Below are 26,507 nucleotides of genomic sequence, written 5' to 3'. Positions count from 1 at the left end.
GCAAGGAGAGAGCCTGAAGGAATTGGCAGCACGTCGGCGAGCTGCAGTTTATGTATGGTTAGTTTAGTTGTTCCTGGCAGTAAATACAGTCCCTGGTTTTTATGTATGCGTCACTGACGAATGTAAGTACTAAGTTTATTGATTATAAGTGATAAGTGCCGCTGTACTAATTTAGTTTACTTAATTGCGCGGGTAGGTTAACGTGACCTAGCTTGGGTACTGTTATAATTATCGCTGACGAGTGTTCCGTTGTATACCTCGGAAAGATTTTTGCGTTTATTTCCCGTCCAATCATTCCCTCTAATACGAATTGTTGCTAATGTAATGTATTGTTGTGGGTATAGCTGAACCTATCAATGTTAAGGCGAAATGGTACAATTATGCATTATGTTAGTGTATTATGGTAATAACCATTGTTAGCACTGTGGTAATTTGTTTTTCCTGTTCATTTGTTAAAGAACCATACATAAATACAAGCTTACTTACCAACCCACTTCGTCTGAGTGTGCATCCAACTGACCTCAAGTAAGATAAGCCAGAGTACAACTAATTGCTCCCCCCTCCTGATTGAGAACGTGTATCTGTTGAAATACGGTCAGCAGCCCCCCCATCTTGTCTATCCTGAATCGTGACTGATATCCCACAGCGAGTACTACCCTCCTGCAGCAACCCCTTACAGTTTCCCAGGGGAGTGTGGCCCCCCTTTCCCACACCGCATCAAATTTTTCAGTTTCACTCATTTCTCAATTTATGGGTTATGGGTATGAGCCTGTGTAAAATACACATTTTTTGCAAACTCCAGCCTGGCTCTTCCCTGTTTCTCATTGTTGAAGGGTTTCTTCCTTTTTTGGTCTACATCCTTCTTCTCTAAAGGTGATATGTTTACAGCACCAGGCCCCCAAGGTGCACTGTACGTGCCCTCCAGCTGTGCAGGCACAGGTGTGATCTATGTCTGCAGACGGACACTGTGACTTTCTGCTGTGACACTAAGGGACACGGGAAGGAGACACAAAGTCACGCTAAAAAAAACTTGTGATGGTCACACCAGGCCTGGGCATCCGTGTAATTCTGCGTCCCAAGAGCTTGTATGAATCAGTATTTGCAGAGGGAGCAGTGATGTGTTTGTGACACTTCAGTAGTGACTGGATTACTGGGTGACTGCAAGGCTGCAGGTGGCCATAGCAGTAGACCATCCATCCATCCATCTTCTATATCCACTCCTCCTATGCAGGATCCAGAGCCTAATCCTGGAAGCTACAAATCAGGGAATAACCCAGGACAGGGTTATTAACCCGATATAATGGTTTAGTTCGAGTACTGGGCCCACTCCTCTGATTCGAAGGAAGAGAAGTTTCTTATGAAGGATGCACACAGTCAAATCTACTCTCAGTGCATCTACTGGATCTGACGACCCCACGCCGATTGATCCGTCTTCCATAACTGCTTATCCACGGGGAACCCAGAGCCAATCCCAGTCAGCACGGGTAGGAGAACCTCTAGACTGGATGCTGAGTCATTATTTAATTATTACATTTAATACGCATTATGCTTGAAGTATTAGAGCAATCAGAAGAGGAGTCGAAATCAGGTCAGGGTAGACTGCTAATATTTAATGCAGGAGCATGGAATCATTTACTAACAAGACTGATTGAGGAAGGAATTCCTTTGTCCCCTTAGGTGCGACACCGTGCTGAGATGCAGTCTGTGTTTTAAGAAAAATGACAAGCTCTGTGGGGCTGTGCATCTGTCGCAATTCTTTATTGTACATTTTGCAAAAAGACACTTATACTAATACATATTACATATTCTACTGATATGGCGAGGAAATGAGCAGGATCAGAGAGGAGAGACAAATGTGGAGGCAAAAAATGTTAATCTGAACATAACAGACCCAAAAAAGCACAAATATGTGACCGAGGATTATCTATCTATCTCTATCTATCTATCATCGTGTGTATGTATATACATACATATAGCATAGAACAGGAAGAAATGAGATACAGTTGGGTAGATGCAGAAATTGCAGTACCTACTTTTGGCCACGAAATGGGAGCAAGAAAATATTAAAATTATTTCCCACGGTGTACTAGCAGCTTTGTGTGGTAATTATTTGTTTTAAAAATACATTGGACCAAGTCAAACTCAAAAGTAGGTATTGCAATTTCATTTTTTTCGTACTCTTTATATTGCCGTCTTGTGGCAAAATTTGCATACTGCAGTTTTAAAACAATTAAATGATTTCTTCCCGAAATTGCAGTACCTACTTTTGGCCACGAGATGTTTCTTTTAAAATGTATTGTGGTAATGTACAGAACTTAAAAAATTGAAAAACTTTGTCTCTGTCCAAATAATTATGGTTCTGACTGCAGCATTGGGAAATACTTTTTTCAGTACTTTTTTTTAACTACTTCATGTAGAACTTGCCCCTGGGCATATCTTAATATATCCACTAGATGGCGGTCTTAAGATTATTTGATTTGAGAATCTAGCCATCATTTTTGTAACTGATGAAAAAGATATATACATAAGCTTCATAATTATTAATAATAATAAACAATTGTTCCATCCACCTCTTCCACTAGCTTATCCATGGGGCAATAAATAAATAAATGATATTAATAATGATGATGATGGACTTTTGTTGTTGTTACTGCTGTTATTGTTACAGGGAGCATCATCCATAATAATCACCTCATCACCATAATGCATTTGATAAAGCTCTAATATTTGTAGTGGCAATAACAATAATGAAACTGCATTAAAGTCAGTGAATTCTCTTTCAGGACACAGAGCCATAAATTCCAGAGTGTTTGACAGTAGCAGAGCTATTCAGCATATTTCACTATGGCACGCACAAACACTTTTGGCCAGAGCAACAGTGGTGCTTCGGATGAATCTCCCAATATGCTTGTCTACAGAAAGGTAAGGCATTGCAACAGAACCAAGACAAGAATATGAATTGTGTGCTTCAGTACGATTGAGAAATGCTAAATAAACTGCCCATTTATTAGGACATCAGAAGTGTTTCAAGAGTAAACTGGCTGACATTAAAAAATCTCAACTTTTCATTCTTCAGATCGAGGATGTAGTAACACAAATGCAAGATTAAAAAAATGGAATTCTTTTCGAACAGTGAAAAGCTTTTTATCCAAGACCCCGAGTGTTTTTTCTGGTAAGACTATTAATATTTAGCCTTAAACAAGTATAAATTAGCATGTTTTTTATTTATGAATGATTGTGTTTTTACTGCGTTTTGCCTGCATTTACATAAAAGATTTTGTTTTTATACTATTATAAGATTTAATGGAGGTGAGATAGGAATATAACAATGAAAAGATACAAACATCAGGATTTTACAGGGCATATTTAGGGATTTGCAATCAAATTTTCCAGAATTTTACAAAAATACCCAGAGGATGACATTCAGCGCCAGTACTGGCAGCAAACAGCCATTCAGCCCCAGTGTCCTGCCTTCCGAGTCAGACGGCCATGCTTATCATTTGACACATGGTGAGACTTCTGCTAGATCATTGTTATCCAAATACGTTGCCCATTCATTTTTGAAATAATTAATAAAATCTTGATCTTTAAGTAAAGATGTATTGAGTCTCCAGTTCCTGCTCGGTGGTGTGACTCTGTCCTTAACTAAAGAGATAGACAACGGTGAACTCTCATCCAACAGACCATCCAAATCATTTTTCAGTTGCACAATGGTAGGAGCCAGGTAGCCGAGGAATGTGTTTTTTTCCCCCTGAAGGATGTTCAGAGCACATGCCAAGGGACCCATCACACTCACAAACTTGTTGATGAAGTCTATTTCCTCTGGAGTGAATCGACGAAGCCCAAACTCATCACAGATGGTGTGCAGAAGGAGTCTGTCATACTCAGGAGTGGCATCCAATGGCACTGTTAGATTGCTGGTCTGGGGAGTCAAGGTGGCTATGTGAGCCAGGCGCTGCATTGAGAGGAACATAGAATTCCAACGTGTGTCGTTCGGAGTGACAAAGCCAATCTTTAGCTTTTCCTCAACAAAATCTGAGGCTTTCGCACTCCTTTTCACCCTATTCCACAGAGCAGATGCCTTGGAAAATACAGGCCTCGCTAATTTGTTGTACAGCCTATCCGTTACATTCTTTGCATCTGTGGCAACAAGATTTAAAGTATGGGCCATGCACCTTCTATGAGGTGGGAGGCAGGGATCCTCTAACTCTGACAGAGGTGCAGGCTCAAGACCATCGTCCTCATCATCGGAGCTCTCAGCAGGGGTAGATCCTGTGTCACTGCCTTCAGTCACCTCATCAGCTGCTCTAATAACAACACTGTCTCCAAAACAGCTGAATGCTTTGACGAAATTGGAAGCATTGTCAGTCACTGTGCACACAATTTTGTTTTGAATTTTAAATTCCTTGTACACATCTGTCAGCACTTTAGCCAGGACCTCATATGTGTGTGACCCTCTGACACGACGACATGCAAGGGCTGCTGATCTCCTGAGTGACACATCATTTTTATCAAGCCAATGAATTGTGATGCCCATGAATCCTTTGTTTGCATACAAAGTCAAGCTCAGCAAGTTCAGCTTTTAAATTACTGATAACCTCAATGAATTCCTTATTCAGTAGTCCCTGCACCTGTCTTCTTGAGGGCACATGTCTGCCTGGTTGCAAACCAGTTACTAGTTTTATGAAGGAGGGTTTTTCAACCTTACTCAGTGGCTGTAAATCTCCAACAATGTAGTCTATTATTAATCTGTCTACCTGTTGCTGGGAGATTATACCCCTGAAGGCAGCAGGCAGTGTGACTTGAGTCGTTTGAGGACTTTGGCTGGGGGTTTTGCCCTTCCCCCTATGACCTTGAAGGGCTTGCATATATGCTTTCACGCTGGACGAATGCTTCAACTCAACGTGTCTTTTCAAATTGGAAAATGAGGTCATCGATGTTCTAACTTGTTTTTTCAGCGCAGGTGGACAAAGCTTGCACAGAAAGGTTAGCTTTTTACCGTCAGAGTCTCTGTGAGACAGTGTGTAAAATGCCCGTAAATTGTCAAAGTTACAGCCAGCATCATCCGTGTTTTCTGTGCCAGCTCCACTGGTGGTTGAGCTTTCCTCCTCTGCGCTTGCCATGGTTACTGCTGCAGCAGTTCGCTTCGCGCTCGTGCGTTGCCAAGGCTGTGCCCTTTGAGATGTGTGTGTGTGCATTATGGGAAACGTAGTGTGAAGCTAAAGACATTAGATTCGAATGTCCTTGGCTTCACACTACGTTACCCAAGATGCACTGCACACAAGCGCTGAGCGAGAGTCAGCCTGTGCATTTTATTTTTCGAGCGGAGGAGCCCTTCGCTAGTGCTTGAGTGACAACGCAACGTGCTGTTTAAATGTGTGAGCCGACCTTGTCACTCGACTCATCAGGTGAAAATAAATCCCGATGTTTAATTGCATTCTAACAGTGAACGACGTCTACGCCGTTCATCACACATAAAATTCACGTTCAAGTTCTTGATTTACTAATAAGTTGCGTTCAGTTCAAAGTTCACTGAAATATGAACGTGTTCAATTAACGCGTTCATGCACAACACTGCTGATTTCCCCATAGCAATTCTGTCGAAGCACTCATCTAGAAATCTTTCTAAATTGTTCAGAATTTCACTGTGCTCCAGGATGCTAAAGTTTTTTTTTTTTTTACGGATACAACTAAAATTTATTTGATTACCTTTAAGGTTGTCTAGAGATAAATTGGCGTAAGAAGAATCCGATTGATAAACTTTTTGCAGTCAGCTGCGCACCGCCATGTTCAATATTGCCGTGATTCTTGTCGAGGTCTCGCGTTGTTACAGCATAGCCGTCACACTAACTCACTAGAGTTGAGCTGTATTTTCTTCATTCTTAATTGATTGATTTTAGATATTTGTAATAAAGTGGGTTGGATTTTATTTTTACGTGCCTCTTTGTTATTGTCCCTTTGCGGGGAGGGTTCGAACTTAGCCACGTTACAGAAGGAACATTAGGGGTTCCTACTGCCCTTACCAGGAGGCAGCGTGGTCAGAGAGCAGTGTGGGTATTCTGTGCTTTGGGCACCAGAAGAAAGCACCGACATGTTCTAAAGAAACTTTAGCGGTATTTTAAAAGAAAAAAAAAAGAATCAAGGAATAACCCAGTTAATTCTTGTTTAAATAAACTGACGCAAGAGTGTCGGCTCTTTGAAGAAAATACCATATGGCTCTACGCGCATGCGCTACATGAGAGCGAGCCAGAGAGGAAAGCGCACGCGCTCATTTAAACAAGAATTTACCGCGTTATTCCTTGATTCTTGTTGAAATTCTTAGAGCGTTTTACTTTATTATTAACATTGGCAGAAAAATGCTTCATTACTTAAACCCCTATAACCATAACGTTTTTTATTTGAAATAGGCGCTCCGCTGGTGTCTATCATTTGGACCGCGTTCACAGACCTGCCGATTATGGCCGAACTCTGGGACTCGCTCATTTCGCCTTTTGGCCTATTTCTTCTAAAGGTTTGCTGTTCAAATGCTTTCTTCAACCTAACACTGATAAATACCACTAAAGTTTTAAACATTTTGGTGCTTTCTTTTAAAATACGCCGTGGCGCTTGTGCCTACTCCTAACACATGGCTGCGGCCGGACGGGTCCCCGCTGGACGTGTATCTTACATTCATCCCGTTATGTTTTATTCCTTAAAAACGTAATTAAAATTACAACGTAAATACATGTAACGTATTTTCATTCTATTAAAGTTTAAAGGCAACCCTTATCACCCAAACCATATGGCCCCCTATCGGCAACGCGTAATAGACATTTGGAATATTCCTGACATTTAACATCACCTACTCACATTCAATTGAAAACACCTGTCTCTTCTTCGTTTTAAATGCTTTATTTACAAGTATTTACATAGTTAAGTAGTACTGATTGAACATAGAACATATTGACTGTCTCATCCATTACTGGCTTCCTCATCTTGCATCATTTTCTCCCTTGCCTTGTACTCCTCCACCAGTGCCTTGTACTCCTCCTCCAATCCCTTGCACTCCCCCGCCATTGTCAAAGTCAAAGCCTTGCTCTCCTCCTCCTCCATTGCCTTGCTCTCCTCCAACAATCCCTTGCACTCTTCCGCCATTGCCTTGCACTCCTCCGCCATTGCCTGGCTCTCCTCCGCCATTGCCTTACACTTCTCCGCCATTGCCTGGCTCTCCTCTGCCATTGCCTTTCTCTCCTCCTCCTCCATTGCCTTGCTCTCCTCCACCAATCCCTTGTACTTCTCCTCCACCAATCCCTTGTACTTCTCCTCCATTGCCTTGTACCCCTCCTCCATCGCCTTGTACTCCTCCATCATTGCCTTGCTCTCCTCCTCCATCATTGCCTTGCTCTCCTCCTCCATCATTGCCTTTCTCTTCTCCATCATTGCCCTGCACTCCTCCAACAATCCCTTGAACTCCTCCACCAATCCCTTGCACTCCTCCTCTATTGCCTTGCACTCTTCCGCCATTGCCTGGCTCTCTTCCTCCAATGCCTGGCTATCCTCCTCCACCACCACCACTGTCTGGCTCTCCTCCTCCTCCACCACCACTGCCTGGCTCTCCTCCTCCACCATCACTGCCTGGCTCTCCTCCTCCTCCACCATCACTGCCTGGCTCTCCTCCACCACCACCACCACCACTGCCTGTCTCTCCTCCACCACCACCACCACTGCCTGGCTCTCCTCCACCACCACTGCCTGGCTCTCCTTCTCCTCCACCACCACCACTGTCTGGCTCTCCTCCTCCTCCAGCACCACTGCCTGGCTCTCCTCCTCCTCCACCACCACTGCCTGGCTCTCCTCCTCCTCCACCACCACTGCCTGGCTCTCCTCCATTGCCTTTCTTCCTTTCCCTTTTTTTTCAAAATACTTCTTCAGCCAGGATTTCTTTTTCTTTCCTCCTTTGTCCTTCCCTTTTCTTTCCTCCTTTGTTTCTGTACCTTCCACTGGTTCATTTAGTACCGCTGGCAGCCTAATGCAGTTAAGGAAACACCACTTCATGCTGAGATGCGTCACCGTCAATGTCTGGTTTGTTTTGAATGATATTAGTGCCTACAGCTCAGTTTATACCTTCAGAATGATGACATCAGAGTTGTCATGGTAACAATCTGTTCTAGAATTCTATTTGAAAAACAACTGTAGGTGCCATATTTGGTCAGTGGTTCAATTTTTTTTAATTCTTTGCATTTTTAATATGCTTTATTCAGCTCATATTCTGCAGCATATATTGTATGAATCTCCATATTTAGCTTAATTAGTTTAGGCGCAGATAATATTCTGTACTTGCAAACAATGCAGAAACCTACCAAACATTGCCGGGCCGTTCCTGTGCTCACAGAGCGTAGTGAGCTTTACTTTACTCAGGAGGAGGACAGGCTCACATTTTCTGACCGTGGCCATGCTGTGCTATATTGTGAAAGGTGCTGAACTTAGTGATGAGACAGTTAATACCCAGATTCTGGAGATCGCCTCCTCAAAGTGTGGCCCAGCGACTTCAAGCTGGGAATCGGGGCTTGCTAAGTTTATGCAATATCACGTGACCGATGACTTCCGATTCATCCTGAGGTGTAAGAGGCTTTGAATCCTGTTGGCTCTTCAAAACTTTTATATACGTAAGTGAGATGATTCTAATTAGCAATGGTAGTGGAGGCCAGTTTTTAACCAAAGAACCAGCCGCCAGGTGATGGGTCACAGCAAGGAGGGGTATGGGGTTGGGTATCAGTGTTTGGGTACATTTAATGGAGGTGAGATAAAACATTTGGTAAGGTTTAGCAGCGTCTGTAATGTCCCTGCATTGTAGGCAGAGCTTTCTGGATAGATTCTGGACACACACACCCCTGTATTAGACAAATGGATTCAGAAAATGGATGGATGGATGGATGGATGGATGGATGGATGGAATGCAGTGTTTTTCGTGTGTTTTCACGAGTGGAAGAGAACTTTTACAGAACTGAGTATTTCAGTAAGTAGGAGAAAAATCCATTTTGGATTAATCTTATTGCCTGTATTTTTGCACCTTATTTTGAGCTGTCCCGCGACCCAGTTGGATGAGCGGTTTGGAAAATGAATGGATGGATGGATTTTGAGCTGTTTTAATGCTGCACTGTTCAGTTGCAAATGGTAGGTCCCTCTGAACCCCATCTTCGCATGTGCAAAGGACTGGGTGCATGCGAGACGAGAGCGCGCGGGAGAGCCTGAAGGAATTGGCAGCACGTCGGCGAGCTGCAGTTTATGTATGGTTAGTTTAGTTGTTCCTGGCAGTAAATACAGTCCCTGGTTTTTATGTATGCGTCACTGACGAATGTAAGTACTAAGTTTATTGATTATAAGTGATAAGTGCCGCTGTACTAATTTAGTTTACTTAATTGCGCGGGTAGGTTAACGTGACCTAGCTTGGGTACTGTTATAATTATCGCTGACGAGTGTTCCGTTGTATACCTCGGAAAGATTTTTGCGTTTATTTCCCGTCCAATCATTCCCTCTAATACGAATTGTTGCTAATGTAATGTATTGTTGTGGGTATAGCTGAACCTATCAATGTTAAGGCGAAATGGTACAATTATGCATTATGTTAGTGTATTATGGTAATAACCATTGTAAGCACTGTGGTAATTTGTTTTTCCTGTTCATTTGTTAAAGAACCATACATAAATACAAGCTTACTTACCAACCCACTGCGTCTGAGTGTGCATCCAACTGACCTCAAGTAAGATAAGCCAGAGTACAACTAATTGCTCCCCCCTCCTGATTGAGAACGTGTATCTGTTGAAATACGGTCAGCAGCCCCCCCATCTTGTCTATCCTGAATCGTGACTGATATCCCACAGCGAGTACTACCCTCCTGCAGCAACCCCTTACAGTTTCCCAGGGGAGTGTGGCCCCCCTTTCCCACACCGCATCAAATTTTTCAGTTTCACTCATTTCTCAATTTATGGGTTATGGGTATGAGCCTGTGTAAAATACACATTTTTTGCAAACTCCAGCCTGGCTCTTCCCTGTTTCTCATTGTTGAAGGGTTTCTTCCTTTTTTGGTCTACATCCTTCTTCTCTAAAGGTGATATGTTTACAGCACCAGGCCCCCAAGTTGCACTGTACGTGCCCTCCAGCTGTGCAGGCACAGGTGTGATCTATGTCTGCAGACGGACACTGTGACTTTCTGCTGTGACACTAAGGGACACGGGAAGGAGACACAAAGTCACGCTAAAAAAACTTGTGATGGTCACACCAGGCCTGGACATCCGTGTAATTCTGCGTCCCAAGAGCTTGTATGAATCAGTATTTGCAGAGGGAGCAGTGATGTGTTTGTGACACTTCAGTAGTGACTGGATTACTGGGTGACTGCAAGGCTGCAGGTGGCCATAGCAGTAGACCATCCATCCATCCATCTTCTATATCCACTCCTCCTATGCAGGATCCAGAGCCTAATCCTGGAAGCTACAAATCAGGGAATAACCCAGGACAGGGTTATTAACCCGATATAATGGTTTAGTTCGAGTACTGGGCCCACTCCTCTGATTCGAAGGAAGAGAAGTTTCTTATGAAGGATGCACACAGTCAAATCTACTCTCAGTGCATCTACTGGATCTGACGACCCCACGCCGATTGATCAGTCTTCCATAATTGCTTATCCACGGGGAACCCAGAGCCAATCCCAGTCAGCACGGGTAGGAGAACCTCTAGACTGGATGCTGAGTCATTATTTAATTATTACATTTAATACGCATTATGCTTGAAGTATTAGAGCAATCAGAAGAGGAGATGTCGGAATCAGGTCAGGGTAGACTGCTAATATTTAATTCAGGAGCATGGAATCATTTACTAAGAAGACTGATTGAGGAAGGAATTCCTTTGTCCCCTTAGGTGCGACACCGTGCTGAGATGCAGTCTGTGTTTTAAGAAAAATGACAAGCTCTGTGGGGCTGTGCATCTGTCGCAATTCTTCATTATACATTTTGCAAAAAGACACTTATACTAATACATATTACATATTCTACTGATATGGTGAGGAAAATACTTAGTTTTACTTAGATAATGAGCAGGATCAGAGAGGAAAGGCAAATGTGGAGGCAAAAAATATTAATTAATCTGAACATTACAGACCCAAAAAAGCACAAATATGTGACCGAGGATTATCTATCTATCTATCTATCTATCTATCTATCTATCTATCTATCTATCTATCTATCTATCTATCTATCTATCTATCTATCATCGTGTGTATGTATATACATACATATAGCATAGAACAGGAAGAAATGAGATACAGTTGGGTAGATGCAGAAATTGCAGTACCTACTTTTGGCCACGAAATGGGAGCAAGAAAATATAAAAATTATTTCCCACGGTGTACTAGCAGCTTTGTGTGGTAATTATTTGTATTAAAAATACATTGGACCAAGTCAAACTCAAAAGTAGGTATTGCAATTTAATTTTTTTCGTACTCTTTATATTGCCGTCTTGTGGCAAAATTTGAATACTGCAGTTTTAAAACAATGAAATGATTTCTTCCCGAAATTGCAGTACCTACTTTTGGCCACGAGATGTTTCTTTGTTGTTTCTTTTAAAATGTATTGTGGTAATGTGCAGAACTTAAAAAATTGAAAAACTTTGTCTCTGTCCAAATAATTATGGTTCTGACTGCAGCATTGGGAAATACTTTTTTCAGTACTTTTTTTTTAACTACTTCATGTAGAACTTGCCCCTGGGCATATCTTAATATGTCCACTAGATGGCGGTCTAAGATTATTTGATTTGAGAATCTAGCCATCATTTTTGTAACTGATGAAAAAGATATATACATAAGCTTCATAATTATTAATAATAATAAACAATTGTTCCATCCACCTCTTCCACTAGCTTATCCATGGGGCAATAAATAAATAAATGATATTAATAATGATGATGATGGACTTTTGTTGTTGTTACTGCTGTTATTGTTACAGGGAGCATCATCCATAATAATCACCTCATCACCATAATGCATTTGATAAAGCTCTAATATTTGTAGTGGCAATAACAATAATGAAACTGCATTAAAGTCAGTGAATTCTCTTTCAGGACACAGAGCCATAAATTCCAGAGTGTTTGACAGTAGCAGAGCTATTCAGCATATTTCACTATGGCACGCACAAACACTTTTGGCCAGAGCAACAGTGGTGCTTCGGATGAATCTCCCAATATGCTTGTCTACAGAAAGGTAAGGCATTGCAACAGAACCAAGACAAGAATATGAATTGTGTGCTTCAGTACGATTGAGAAATGCTAAATAAACTGCCCATTTATTAGGACATCAGAAGTGTTTCAAGAGTAAACTGGCTGACATTAAAAAATCTCAACTTTTCATTCTTCAGATCGAGGATGTAGTAACACAAATGCAAGATGAAAAAAATGGAATTCCTATTCGAACAGTGAAAAGCTTTTTATCCAAGACCCCGAGTGTTTTTTCTGGTAAGACGATTAATATTTAGCCTTAAACAAGTATAAATTAGCTTGTTTTTCATTTATGAGTGATTGTGTTTTTACTGTGTTTTGCCTGCATTTACGTAAAAGATTTAGTTTTTATACTATTATAAGATTTACGTCTCAATTTCTAGCAAAGTGATCCTTATTGACGAAGTATTACTAATGTAAATTGTAAAAGTCAAATTATTAATGTAATTTAACATTATTTTATTGCTTCTATACATCATGGAATTTGATGTCTCTTAGGATTTGCTTTGCCCAACCAAGCCATAGTAATCTAGAGTCTTCAAGCTGTAATGCTCCATTCTCTAATATCCGTGCTCTACTGAGTACTAATCCTGGCCAGGAATTAAAGTAACATCACAACCTAGGAATCTAATACAGATAGTAGTTTCACAAAAGCAAGGATTAATCAAAAACAGTCTATTTTCTGCCCTATTGCCCTATTACACATCAGTTACAGTTTAAAGCAAAGCACAGCGTTCTGTCTGTCTGCTTATCCTGGTCAGGTTCACAGGCCGATGTCTGTTGCAGACACAGGGCAGCAGGCAGGGGTGCAGGTGGACTGGGATGCCATCTCAGAGGCCTCTTAGACTGTAGCTAAAACATAACTGCAAACTAAGCAAACTGCATGTATTCGGGAAGAAAACCTGCACAACACAGGGAGAACATGCATCTCCCCACACAGAGAGAACAGGCAGGATCTAACCCCCCAGCTGGGAGGAAACAACATTACCCCCTCAGCCTTCAGCAACTGCTGTCAGAGATGGCCGGTAATCCAAGTTCAGAGAGTAAAAGTCCAGACCAGGATTTTCTTTCAATCAGGCAGTTGAATATAGAGATTCACAGTCAACTGGTTGGTTGAAACAAAATCCCGGTCTGGACATTTACTCTCTGGACCTAAACTATCCATCTCTGACTACTCTAATAAAAGTATATTGTCGTGTTATAGCCTTGCATAATGTATATTTATTAATTACATAACGTGGAAAGGTACAAATTTATATAAAGTTCTAAATAAATTATCTTCCTTTTTAAGGATCTGATGTTGTTCAATGGATGGTCAAAAAACTAAGCATTGAAGACCAAGGTAATATGTGCTCTTGCCAGTTTCTCAGTTACATGTTAGGTGGAGTCAGATAAATTGAAATACTTATTAAGATAATTGTGATATCATCATCCTTCCATCATACAATCACTTACCACAGTCATGGCAGGGTGTGAAGTCCATTGCAGACAGCAGAGGGCACTAGGCTGCGGGGCACACTGTGTAGGATGCCAGTCCATCACAGGGCACGAGGCTGTGGGGCACACTGCGTAGCATGGCAGTCCATCACAGGGCACTAGGCTGCGGGTCACGCTGTGCGGGATGCCAGTCCACCACAGGGCACTAAGCTGCAGGGCACGCTGCGTGGGATGCCAGTCCATCATAGGGCACTAGGCTGCGGGGCACGCTGCACGGGATGCCAGTCCATCACAGGGCACTAGGCTGCGGGGCACGCTGCGTGGGATGCCAGTCCATCATAGGGCACTAGGCTGCGGGGCACGCTGCGTGGGATGCCAGTCCATCACAGGGCACTAGGCTGCGGGGCACGCTGCACGGGATGCCAGTCAATCACAGGGCACTAAGCTGTGGGGCACGCTGCACGGGATGCCAGTCAATCACAGGGCACTAAGCTGTGGGGCACGCTGCACGGGATGCCAGTCCACCACAGGGCACTAGGCTGTGGGGCACGCTGCACGGGATGCCAGTCCACCACAGGGCACTAGGCTGTGGGGCATGCTGCATGGGATGCCAGTCCACCACAGGGCACTAGGCTGTGGGGCACACTGCGCGGGATGCCAGTCCATCACAGGGCACTAGGCTGTGGGGCATGCTGCATGGGATGCCAGTCCACCACAGGGCGCTAGGCTGCGGGGCACGCTGCATGGGATGCCAGTCCACCACAGGGCGCTAGGCTGTGGGGTACGCTGCATGGGATGCCAGTCCATCACAGGGCACTAGGCTGTGGGGCATGCTGCATGGGATGCCAGTCCACCACAGGGCACTAGGCTGTGGGGCACGCTGCATGGGATGCCAGTCTATCACAGGGCACTAGGCTGCGGGTCACGCTGTGCGGGATGCCAGTCCACCACAGGGCACTAGGCTGTGGGGCATGCTGCGCGGGATGCCAGTCCATCACAGGGCACTAGGCTGTGGGGCACGCTGCCCTGGATGCCAGTCCATCACAGGGCACTAAGCTGCGGGGCACGCTGCACGGGATGCCAGTCCACCACAGGGCTCTAGGCTGTGGGGCATACTGCATGGGATGCCAGTCCACCACAGGGCACTAGGCTGTGGGGCATGCTGCATGGGATGCCAGTCCACCACAGGGCACTAGGCTGTGGGGCACGCTGCATGGGATGCCAGTCCTCCACAGGGCTCTAGGCTGTGGGGCATACTGCATGGGATGCCAGTCCACCACAGGGCACTAGGCTGTGGGGCATGCTGCATGGGATGCCAGTCCACCACAGGGCACTAAGCTGTGGGGCACGCTGCACGGGATGCCAGTCCACCACAGGGCTCTAGGCTGTGGGGCATACTGCATGGGATGCCAGTCCACCACAGGGCACTAGGCTGTGGGGCATGCTGCATGGGATGCCAGTCCACCACAGGGCACTAGGCTGTGGGGCACGCTGCATGGGATGCCAGTCCTCCACAGGGCACTAGGCTGCGGGGCACGCTGCACGGGATGCCAGTCCATCACAGGGCACTAGGCTGTGGGGCACGCTGCACGGGATGCCAGTTCATTACAGAGCAATAGGCTGTGGGGCATGCTGCATGGGATGCCAGTCCACTACAGGGCACTAGGCTGTGGGGCATGCTGCATGGGATGCCAGTCCACCACAGGGCACTAGGCTGTGGGGCATGCTGCATGGGATGCCAGTCCACCACAGGGCACTAGGCTGCGGAGCACGCTGTGTAGGATGCCAGTTCATCACAGGGCACTAGGCTGTGGGGCACGCTGCGCGGGATGCCAGTCCATCACAGGGCACTAGGCTGCGGGGCATGCTGCATGGGATGCCAGTCCACCACAGGGCACTAGGCTGTGGGGCACACTGCACGGGATGCCAGTTCATTACAGGGCACTAGGCTGTGGGGCACACTGCACGGGAGATGCCAGTCCACCCCAGGGCACTAGGCTGCGGGGCACGCTGTGTAGGATGCCAGTTCATCACAGGACACTAGGCTGCGGGGCACGCTGTGTAGGATGCCAGTCCACCACAGGGCACTAGGCTGTGGGGCACGCTGCACGGGATGCCAGTCCACCACAGGGCACTAGGCTGTGGGGCACGCTGCACGGGATGCCAGTCCACCACAGGGCACTAGGCTGCGGGGCACGCTGTGTAGGATGCCAGTTCATCACAGGGCACTAGGCTGTGGGGCACGCTGCGTGGGATGCCAGTCCATCTCAGGGCACATACATGAACACCTTCATATAGACTTCAGGCAGTTTAGAGGGAATCCCTGTTTGCCTAATTGCATAAGTAAAGGTGAAGTAATGTAACGAATACTTACACATGAAGAAAAACAACAATTCTGTGTTGCAGGGGAGGCTGTCCATCTGGGCAGCTTAATGGCAGCAATCGGGTACTTCTTTCCAATTTCTGACCATGTTCTGACTCTGAAGAATGATGGAACATTTTATAGATTTCAGGTACAGTAGGTCAGAAAATGCGGAATTTCTGAAGTCGTTCCCTCCTGGCTTATTTTAAGTAGATTCATATGAGGCTTAATAACTTTCATCTGAAACTGACATCTGAAAAACTGTTCACTTTTGAACCCTTTCTAACTTCCCTGCATGCGGGAAGGAAAATTTAAGCTTAAACAGGTGAAAGTGAATGATGGAGACCATTAAAGAATGTACATAATATATAAGTCAGCCTTAAATATGTCAAATTCTTATTGTATAAATAACTTTGCAATGTTTATATTATTTCATGTCTTTATGCATTTGTGTTAAATAGCTGAACTGAGCTGTGTTACCTACACATAATGTTCATATATTAAAACTTCTTGAAGTATAACATATGAATAGAAAACTAACAGATTCCTCTAGGTCAGAGGTGGACCGTCTTATCCAGAAAGGGCTGCTGTCTATGTGGGTTTTCGCTGCAACTCCCTAATTACTTACTAACTAGAGGACTGATTGGGTGACGAGTCCTCACTCCTGGGTGTGAACAGCTGGCCTAAAGATCCCGCAAGCCTGAATACACACCGGCCCTAGATTTCCCACCCCAGCTCTAGGTAAACTTCACTGAAAATAATAATATCTTGACTCAGACTCCCTACTTCTGGCCATCTCACTGCTGGGAACCAGAAAATACTGACTATGGTAAGCTTGAGATCTTGGTCATTTCAGTGTTATGTGTATAACAACCACCACCATCACAATAATAAAAATACAAATGTATTCACATTGAATTTATGCATACTGAACTTAAGCATACAAACTGGTTAAAAAAATCTCTACATTAAATTACAGCATTAGAGTAGTACCATTGTGTCTATTTTTAAATGCCACTCGTACATTCATCTGTGCCTTGTTTCCTTTTCTGTCCTACTTCCAAATTATATTTATATACCGATTTATGTGATTTAATTATACAAATGGTTAAATAATTTAGACTTCCTTCTTTTACTCCTCACTCCTGCTTCCCTTAGCAGTTTACCTATGCAAAAGAACAATGCAGAGCAAAGACAGGCTGGAGCTTGCTGACCATGAAGCCGTATGTTCCTTCTTCATCTCCTTTGTCACTGTCATGACCTGCTCGTCGGCTCCTCCTGTGTGCCACGCCCCCTGCTTACCCACGTGTGTTTCCCGGATTGTACCCAGCTGTGTCTGCTTATTTTCAATCAGTCCTGTGTATTTCAGTCCGTGTCTTACCCGAGTCCTTGGTCCGTCATTGATGTTACGTGATGTCAGTCAGTGTTTGATGTTTCCTGGACCCTGTCCTGAGATTAAATCCCCGTTTGCCCCGAATTTGCCTGTCTTGCCTGCTTCCTTGACTGCCTGCCCGCACGATCGCCGCTCTGCCCGCGATCGCCCGTGACAGTCACCTCATGTTATGTCGTTTTTACTTGCCATCCCTTTTATTCCTTGCCATCCCTCAATCCATCTCTGGCTCTTAGAAAGTTAAGCTATCTACGTAGCTACGTTACTGCCAAAATGAGAATAGCGAAATATTAATACACGCAATTTTAATATTTAAAATGAAACTGAAATAAAATTCATAATGATTTATAAATTACAGCATGGTTCTTTTGATTTCAAATTGTATGTAAACTCATCCGAGATCCACAAACTCTGGCAGAACTCGCATCCTTTTCTGTTTCGCTGTATCTTCTTCCTTGGGGTGATTATTAACTTTTGACTTGGTGTTCATGTCACCTGTCCCTACGCTGGCATTACATTTAAAGTTTCACTGTTAGTAATGACCTTATTAATAATAAGATTATTCTTTCATTCTTGTTATCTGCGGACATACAAAGATATCCGTGCATCTATCACCAATAACTGCTAATCCCACAGTGGAGAGGTCATCCTAGATGATAAACCAGAGTATTGGACAGACACACGGTGGGGGGGGCTAATACAGAGTGAGCTGGCAAACCCCAAACACAGAAACAAAGCATCTGTGACGAATAGCTTTTAATCGGATATTTTGAAAATAATATAGAGATAAGTAAATAAACAGACATACACACAGTGCTCACAAAATGTCTTAGGGTGCTTACTTATTTCAGAAAAAAACAATGCCAATGGCTGTATAACAAAAATGATAGTGTTAAAAAATATATATCACATTAGAAACAGCAAGTAGGTTCAAGCAAAACATTGAAGTAGTAATAAATTAAAAGCCAAATTAAAGTTCTAATGAATTGAATTGAAAAAAGAAAATGTTATGAACCCCAAAAAACTGCAGCATTTTTTAGAGAATCAATCAAGCATCCCAAGACTTTCTGCTGCCTGCAGAAACACACACACACACACACACACACACGCACCCACCCTGTGCTTGTGTGTGGCTCTGCCTTGAATCTAATGCTGAACTCTAGGTTCATCCAGGATGCTCACCAGAGTAAACAAATGGAAGATGGAAGGAAGGTCGGGTCATTCTTTGTTATTTATTAGTACGTATTCGTACATAAAGTACTTACTAAAGTATACAGACCCGTCCCTAACTGTGTTCTTGGTTCTAGGAAAGCTTAGCCAGACTACAACGAGATTTCGCCCGAAAATGGGAGTTTATATTTATGCAAGCAGAAGCACAAGCAAAGTAAGTGGATCATACTTCTATAAATGGTTAACGTTGCTTTCCGGAACGCTATATGTTTTCCCATTGTAATGATTGGCACTGTACATCAAAGTTGGAAAGCTAAATATGGTATGTTCTCCTACAATGTAGGGATGAGTTGGCATTGCTGGATATTCGAACATTCGACAATGTTGTATAAAATTGAAAATAAATGTTAAAATCAAATAATAAATGAGCTATAAATAGTATTTGGCAGTGATACACACTAATTAGTTGTGATCATTTTGCGGTTTATTCATTTTAATGTTGTTGTGTAAGCCTGTTTTCAATGCACACGATGTAGGAGAGCATACTGTAAGGGTATAGCAATCTTTTCGAAATTAATAAGCTGTTATAAACACTGCCGTTTAAGACATTCCGTTATGTTTCTCAGAGTTAACAGAAAAAGAGACAAGGTTGAGAGGAAAATCCTTGACAGTCAAGAACGAGCCTTTTGGGATGTTCACAGACCAGTGGTAAGAATAACCTACTTTCATCTATCTCAAAGTAAAACATATTTCTGTTTTTTCTCATATTATTTCTTCATCACCCTGACCAGGACAAGCAGTTGCAAGATGGATGAATATTATTCTGTAGCTCTTTGTAAATAAAAAAAAAATGCTGTTGAACACCACATTGTTGCTGGTTCTAAGTTTCAGGTTTCTGAAAAATGGTATAGTAGGCTTGCTCCTTATGCATGTTTTAGACTTCATATACTACTGTACATGTATGAGTGCAGCTGAGTAATAGCATTGCTAGCTCCATAGGTAATGGTTATATATACATTTTGCAGTAAAGCATAAGGAATGCAATTTTAGCATGGCCTTTGGCACTGAACTGTTAAGAATATATATCAATCAGTCATAGCATTAATTTAACTCACCATTAATGCTTGCTGGTGCCATCTCTTCCCCAGGTAAGTGATATACACACACCTGACCATCCACAAGATGTAACAGAAAACGTGACTCATCTGACCAGGCTACACTCTTCCATTGCTCCATGGTCTGGTCTGATGCTCACATTCCTATTATAGGTGCTTTCGGTAGTGGGAAGGAGTCAGCATGGGTTAGGTGTTCGGAAACCTTCCTACCATATCCTGCATTAAGTTTTTCAGCAATTAGTGCCTCTCTGGTGGGATCAGACCAGACAAACTAGCCGTCACTCCCCACGCACACCAGAGAGCTTTGGGCACACCTGGCATTCTAATATATACAGTAATTGCACCCATGACAGATGTCAGTCTGTGGTAATCTGTGGTGTCTTGTAACACTACACAACACTACGAAAGAATCACAAAATGTTTGTGTTTATGTGATGTAGCCTGGCTCTGTAAACACAACGGAAGTTGACATTAAGAAATCCTCAAGAATGAAGAATCCACGTAAAACGAGAAAGGTGATGTATTCCATGATATTTTAGGTTAAGCAGAAGGAATATTAAACTATGGTGTAGATTGTCTTTGAGGAACTTACCGATTGCCTGACTAAGTTTGAGCAGTTTTGTCTGTGGTGTGTGGGTTGCAGAATAACATGTACAACAACAGTCCAAACCTCACTCCTGACCCGGAGGCCAACCAGCTCACAAAGGAAGAGCTTCACAAGCAGGTGGGCGTCACATGGGTCAAGGTCTGCTCAGCATATTTGCAGCAATCCTACATTCTCAAACTTGCCGGCTAGACAAATTATGCAGATGTGGGGCTTACTGCTTTGCCAACTTTTGGTCAGCTGGCTGGAGTGAGATTTTCAGACAAGTCTGCACATACATGCACATGTATTTACATTTATGTAACAGTTTTATTACCATGTGAAAAGACTGTAGAGTTTGCAAACTACCCCAACGCTTTTGATGTAGCTAATTTTAGGTTTATAATGGGATAATGTAAATCTGTCATAAGATTTCTTGGGTGAGTGTGAGAGTTTTAAAGCGTGAGATTCACACCAGATGGATGATAGTTGACAACCCTGGGCTTATGGTGTTCACTAAATCTGCAGAAACTGAAAAGAATTGCCTATTGCTTTTCTTTTGGCCCCTGTAAGAAACCTAAGGCAACGCAACGACACGATAAATGACACAATAATCTGATTTATTTTGGAAAAAAAATGTGGGTCAAAATAAATGCTTACGCGTATTCACTTTTATTTAGTTTTATTTACACTTTATTTTACCAGGAATGTTCCACTGAAACAGTATCTCTTCTTCCAGGAAGTTCTGGCCAGGATGGCAGCAAAAAAGAAAATAAGACAAAAGTTTCATATACATACGGCACACACAGTGACGATTAATATGAACACAGACTAAAACACATTCAAATTCTCTCCAAAAATACATAGAATCAAATTAATTTAGATTAAACAATAACACTGTATCGTTCAGTTGGCACATCCGTCCAATTCACTTATTCAATAATACAAGATTAGCACAAGACAGGGGATCACTATGGATAGGATGCCAGTCCATCACAAAGGGCGCACGGTAAAAAGTAATTTAGAGAATGTTTTCAGATTGCAGTAGCAAGGCAAGCACCTGGAGGAATTTCATACAACACAGAGAGATCATGCAAATGCCTTACATGCATTGCAGGACTTAAACCTGGCTGCAGTGCTACCCACTGATCCACCTCATCACCCTCAGAACATAATTGGCAAAAAAAATCATTTCAATAAAATAGCAGTGGTCAATATCAGCTTATTACTGTCACAGCACTGATTGTACACAAGTGTGCTTTACGGATAGAAAGCTACTATACATTGTAAAAAACATTTATTATTCATTTCCCATTTTACTGCACGCAAAATTTTTATCTTGACATTTTTTTCCTTTCAGATAAAACTTTGTCAAGCTCAGCTAAATAGACACCGGATGAAAATGTCAAAAGTTGCAGAAAGGTATGTCTTTCAAATTTCCTGATAGGCTTCACCTTCGTATGAAACTCTCAGTGTTTAATTGAACATGGTAATGCTTTTATTCTTACTTCGATGGCTCGTTTTAAGTTACGTTAAAATACCAATTTTCGACAATCAACCTGGATCAGCCCAAGTGGCTGGAAAATGTATGGAAAATTAATTATGTATGTTTTATGCGTGCATGTATGTGTTAATAATGTATATATGTAATTATTTCGCAGTAACTGGAAATGTGGTTATTATTGCATGCTGAAATAAATTTTTAAACGGATTATAGGTTAAGATCTACCGATCCTTGCTTTTCTCTTGGGTTTCAAAGTTGGTTCTTTCTATTAGATCAGTTCATAACCACAATGCATGCGATACTTCTCATCAGTTTGATAGGGTATACAGAACAGTACGTTGAGTATGACCCATTGCTTACATCACCTGATGCCTCCAACCCTTGGATCTCGGATGACACAGCGATGTGGGAGATGGCAGCCAGGTGTGTGTGTAACCATGCCTGTCTTTCAGACTTTCATCTGGCAGGTTTTCCATCAAGACCAATTATACGTACACAGCCAGTGTGTTAACCTTTATCATTATTCAATGTTTTACACGAAACTGCTTATCTAGCATCATTGGTAATGAGAGCCTTTTTTCTCAGTACATTTAGGGTGCGATGTCTTTATGGGCATGAACTTCCCAGTATTAATCTCTTAAATGGAGACAAAGAATTCCTGACATTACATTTGGTCTAGTTGGTTTTCTCTCATACTCATATGTTAAAGCCTTGATTTCAATATATATTCAACTTTTGAGTGTGATAAGTATTGCTTTTGAAGATACCACTTAAATATGCCTACTGATAATATTTTAGATCAGTGACTCCAGCACTTTGGATGTAGCATTCACATGTTGGCCAACAACCTTTGCAGTAAGGATCTAAATGAGAAGAGGGTGCGGAGATGGGGCTTCGGGATTCATGAAGTCTTAAAAGATCCAGTGGGTCATGAGCGGTTTTTCAAGTTTCTGGAATCAGAATTCAGCTCAGAAAACCTGAGGTACAGTATTTAGTATATGGATTAGAATCCCATGTTAAGAAATATTTTTCATTCAGCTAGTTTTTCCAGAATTATATACATTGATGTGGTTGTGTGTGTTGATATGCTGTATATATAATGAATCATTCTGAATAAAAAAATATTACTCAAATTTAGGGTAAATTTGGTTTTAGCACTAGTTGGTGTTGAATTTAGTCGTTCTCATTTACATGTTTAACAACAATTCATCTTTTGAAAGTCTTTTGAGCTGTTTTCATCAAGACTAAAATAAGCCAGGCATCTGAACTCCACTGATTTGCTAATTGAGAAAATGAGTTCCATCCATCCATCCATCCATCCATCCTCTAACCATTCGTGCTGGTCAGGGTTGTGGGCATGGAAATATGAGTAATTTTAAGACATTATACTGTAATACTATGGGAGCATTTACATTTTAATTCATACTTGTATTCAATAATCATACAATAGTCATAGTTGTGTTGTTGTGTATTCTGTCAATTGATCTTTGACATCGTTAGTTGGCTGTGCCACACTCTTTAGGTTCTGGTTGGCTGTTCAGGAGCTGAAGAACAAGCCCATCAGGGAAGTCCCAGTTCGGGTTTGGGAAATCTGGCACGAATTTCTGGCAGCTGGTGCTCAAAGTGCAATTAATGTTGACTCAAAGAGTTACGCCAAAACCACTCAGAACTTGAGGGACCCTGGACGCTACGTCTTTGAGGATGCTCAGGTACAGAAACGACCAGAATTCACTGTATTACAAGTGGTTTCATTGTGTCATTGAATTAATGAACTTAGCTTAAACACCCTGTAGTTATGCTTCATGTACCTTCTGCTCTTTTATGGCTTGGAAACTCTGATTGGAATTGACTGTATTGTGTTTCTCAGCACACATGGAAGTAGAGTTACAGTAGTAATGAATGCAAGGGTGTAGGTTTGGTTTCAACTTTGATTGGGATAAAATCAGCCCTGAAGCCCTTACTCCCTCTCAACACACGGTACTCCCACAGTATTGGTAGGACGTGTTCCCCCCAGCCATACCCAAATCCATGGCCTTGGACAACAAGGACAGAACAAAACCAACTGAGTAAACGTCTTTGTTAGACAGAGCAAGATGCTCCATGTATGCCTGTTTGCTTCTTTTGACATTTGCAGGAGCACATTTACAAACTGATGAAAAGTGACTCCTACAGCAGATTCATCCGTTCCAGTGCTTACCAGGAGATGCTGCAAGCTAAGAAAAAAGTGAACAGCTGATTCTGAGACAGGAATCTTCCTCAAACTAGTCTGAAAGAAGAGGACTGTAAGATAAACCCAAAGTTCACAAGCAAACAGCACCGGTCCATAAATTAAACTGACTTCAATGGACTTATAACTATATTTCAATATACTCATAGAAATATACACAAATCCCCGTTTACTCTATTATAGATGGTAGTATTAGTTTTTAGACATATGGTCAAAATTTAGTATTTTTATGTATCCGATTGTGAAATTTATTTTCTCCCTCGCAGCTGAAACCATATTTGTGATGTTTTAAATGGAAATTGAATATAAATGATTTTACTTGTTTCACTTATAATTTAAAAAGAATAGACAAATTCTATTAAAAAATTATGAGTCAAAAAAGTCCCAGTAAAAATTAAAGCATGACTTAGAGCAAGGATAATATGAAAAAGAGAAGATGAATCTTTCTTTTTATGTACATTTTTTTTATTTATTCCTTCTTCTGTTTCTGTGAACACACTCATTTTCTTTTCTGTTTTTCTTGTTTTCCTTTTTTTGTTCCAATATTTAATTTGGGAACGAGGACTGTAGAACCAACTGTGATAAATTTACTTGGAACATGGTACAGTATGGGGTTAGGTTTGCCTTCATTAGCTGAGTTGACAGCCTGACACGGTTGTGCAAATGGCTCAGGGTCTTCGCACATGACTTATGATGTCCTCCTGTATTGTCTTACCTCCTACGAGTTCTAAAGCTTTTTGTTTTTTAATGAATATGATTTTCACCTGTTTGAGAAATCCATTGTTTGCTGCATGTTTCATGTATCTCCTTTTCTCTGGATGTGATGCCTATTTTTGATCATTTCAATGTCACAGAAAATCTGATATAGAATCTGTGCGTGTAATTCGCTGTACTCGTGTAGATTTCATTTTGTGCTGTGTCATGGTGCATGTATAATTAAGACCTTATTATAAAAGCTTCTAAGTATTTATGATGGACAGTCCATTTGATGAATTGCCTATTTCTCCCGTGTTGCTTTTGTGCTTTTGTGCTGTAGCCAACAGGCTTTTTTGAAGAGAAACACTTAAAAAATGTATTTGTGAAACCTATTTTGGTATATTTTAGACCCTGATATAAATCACATAAATCCATTTAAGCATTTAAAATAAATTTCTGCCTGTTAACATGTTTGCTTATCTGTGTGTGGTGTACTTCTGAATAATAATGATTGTTAATAATGTTTTATATTATGAAACTTACTAATTATTTACCTGCAATTGTATGGTAAAGTAAGGGTACAAGCAAACTAATAATCATGAAAAGGCTAAACAATGCGAATTATACAAAAAAGCGAAACTACATATTTTCCTCTCAGGGAAACCCTACTGTGAAATGGAAGTAGGACAGATTGTATTGAATAACAGAACAATTTTCATTAAATAAAATACAGAGGAAATTGTCACATTTTAAAAGGTAGTAAATGGAATTTTAAAAGGCTAATTCCAGGTAGAACCAGTAGAGGGGGGTAGTTGGCCTATCCCAAGACCACAGTGCAGTTACACACGCAAGGTATCTTTCCCACCCAGGATATAGAGTATCTTGTGGATTTGGTGTCTACCTCTGTGTTCCCATTAGTGAACATGTGTCATTCTGCATGTGAAATTTGTTATGTGGAGGCGTACAATGGATAATATCCCTGCTTCTCGTTACCTGGGTTAGAGGCTTGTGGCTCGAGTGTGTATGGAGTTTGCATGTGTTCCCAGTGTTGAGTGGGTTCTCAGTAGGTGTTTAGGCTACTGCTCACAGTCCAAACAGATGAAATTAGACAAATGAATTACTGTAAATGGCTCGTAGCTTATAATTGTGTGTGCATTTCCCCGGTGATGCACTGAAATTCTATCCATGGGGTCCCATGCATTGTGTCATGTGATTCCCGGGAATGTCTTTAGACTCACCATGACTATTTATTGGATAAGTGGTAATAAAAAATTCATGTAAAGGGCACCTTTCAATAAATAGATTTGCGGCGAATGATAGATCATACTTGACATGTCCTTGTATTTTGAGAGAAGATAGTCATTCAGCGTAACTTATCTTTCAAATTATGTATGAAATTCTCAAAAATTTTAAACTGAGAGGTTTTCCATTATAGTAAAGACTAAGATCAATGTACAGTGTGTGAGCACACGTAAAGCAACAAGTTTACAAGTCGAGAAATGGTGGAGAGTTTAAAAATGAATCTATGATTAATCATGAAAACCACTGAAAACCCACTAGTAAACTATGAAGAGGAACAGATGCTTTGGGTTTAATAACGATTATTTTCTGTGGCACAATCCTCTCTGTGTCCGTGTACTGAAGAGCCAGGCCGGGGGCAGGGAAGAGGTGGTGTAGGGGTATGCGTGTGTGTATTTATGTGTGAGGGCTTATGGAGGAGGTTAGGCGGGGAGGCCGTAGGGAAAAAAAAACTCACTTCAGTGTGTTCAAAGGACCAGCT

General features: G+C 42.0%; 1 protein-coding gene across 2 annotated transcripts; it reads left to right on the top strand.

Moving 5' to 3' along the window:
• The first annotated feature begins 2,785 nt into the window (after positions 1 to 2,785).
• Positions 2,786 to 25,194, top strand: LOC125739294 (regulator of G-protein signaling 7-like). 2 transcript variants are annotated; one of them, XM_049009236.1, is made up of 16 exons: positions 10,218 to 10,697; positions 12,091 to 12,229; positions 12,384 to 12,480; positions 13,535 to 13,585; positions 16,087 to 16,193; positions 16,820 to 16,871; positions 17,201 to 17,265; positions 18,740 to 18,816; positions 19,229 to 19,310; positions 20,158 to 20,232; positions 20,361 to 20,441; positions 21,661 to 21,722; positions 22,117 to 22,227; positions 22,661 to 22,786; positions 23,327 to 23,513; positions 23,939 to 25,194. In XM_049009236.1, the coding sequence occupies exons 2-16, from the start codon at positions 12,152 to 12,154 to the stop codon at positions 24,038 to 24,040; spliced, it is 1,353 nt and encodes a 450-aa protein (XP_048865193.1). In that variant the 5' UTR covers positions 10,218 to 10,697; positions 12,091 to 12,151; the 3' UTR covers positions 24,041 to 25,194. The 2 variants fall into 2 exon arrangements, with proteins under 2 accessions (XP_048865194.1, XP_048865193.1); XM_049009237.1 differs by lacking the exons at positions 10,218 to 10,697; positions 12,091 to 12,229; positions 12,384 to 12,480 and adding exons at positions 2,786 to 2,922; positions 3,077 to 3,172.
• The last annotated feature ends 1,313 nt before the right edge of the window (positions 25,195 to 26,507 follow it).

Source organism: Brienomyrus brachyistius, chromosome 3 (genome assembly GCF_023856365.1).
Source record: "Brienomyrus brachyistius isolate T26 chromosome 3, BBRACH_0.4, whole genome shotgun sequence".
NCBI lineage: Eukaryota > Metazoa > Chordata > Actinopteri > Osteoglossiformes > Mormyridae > Brienomyrus > Brienomyrus brachyistius.
Note: the sequence above shows the minus strand (reverse complement) of the source record. Positions and strands in the feature narration are given on the sequence as shown.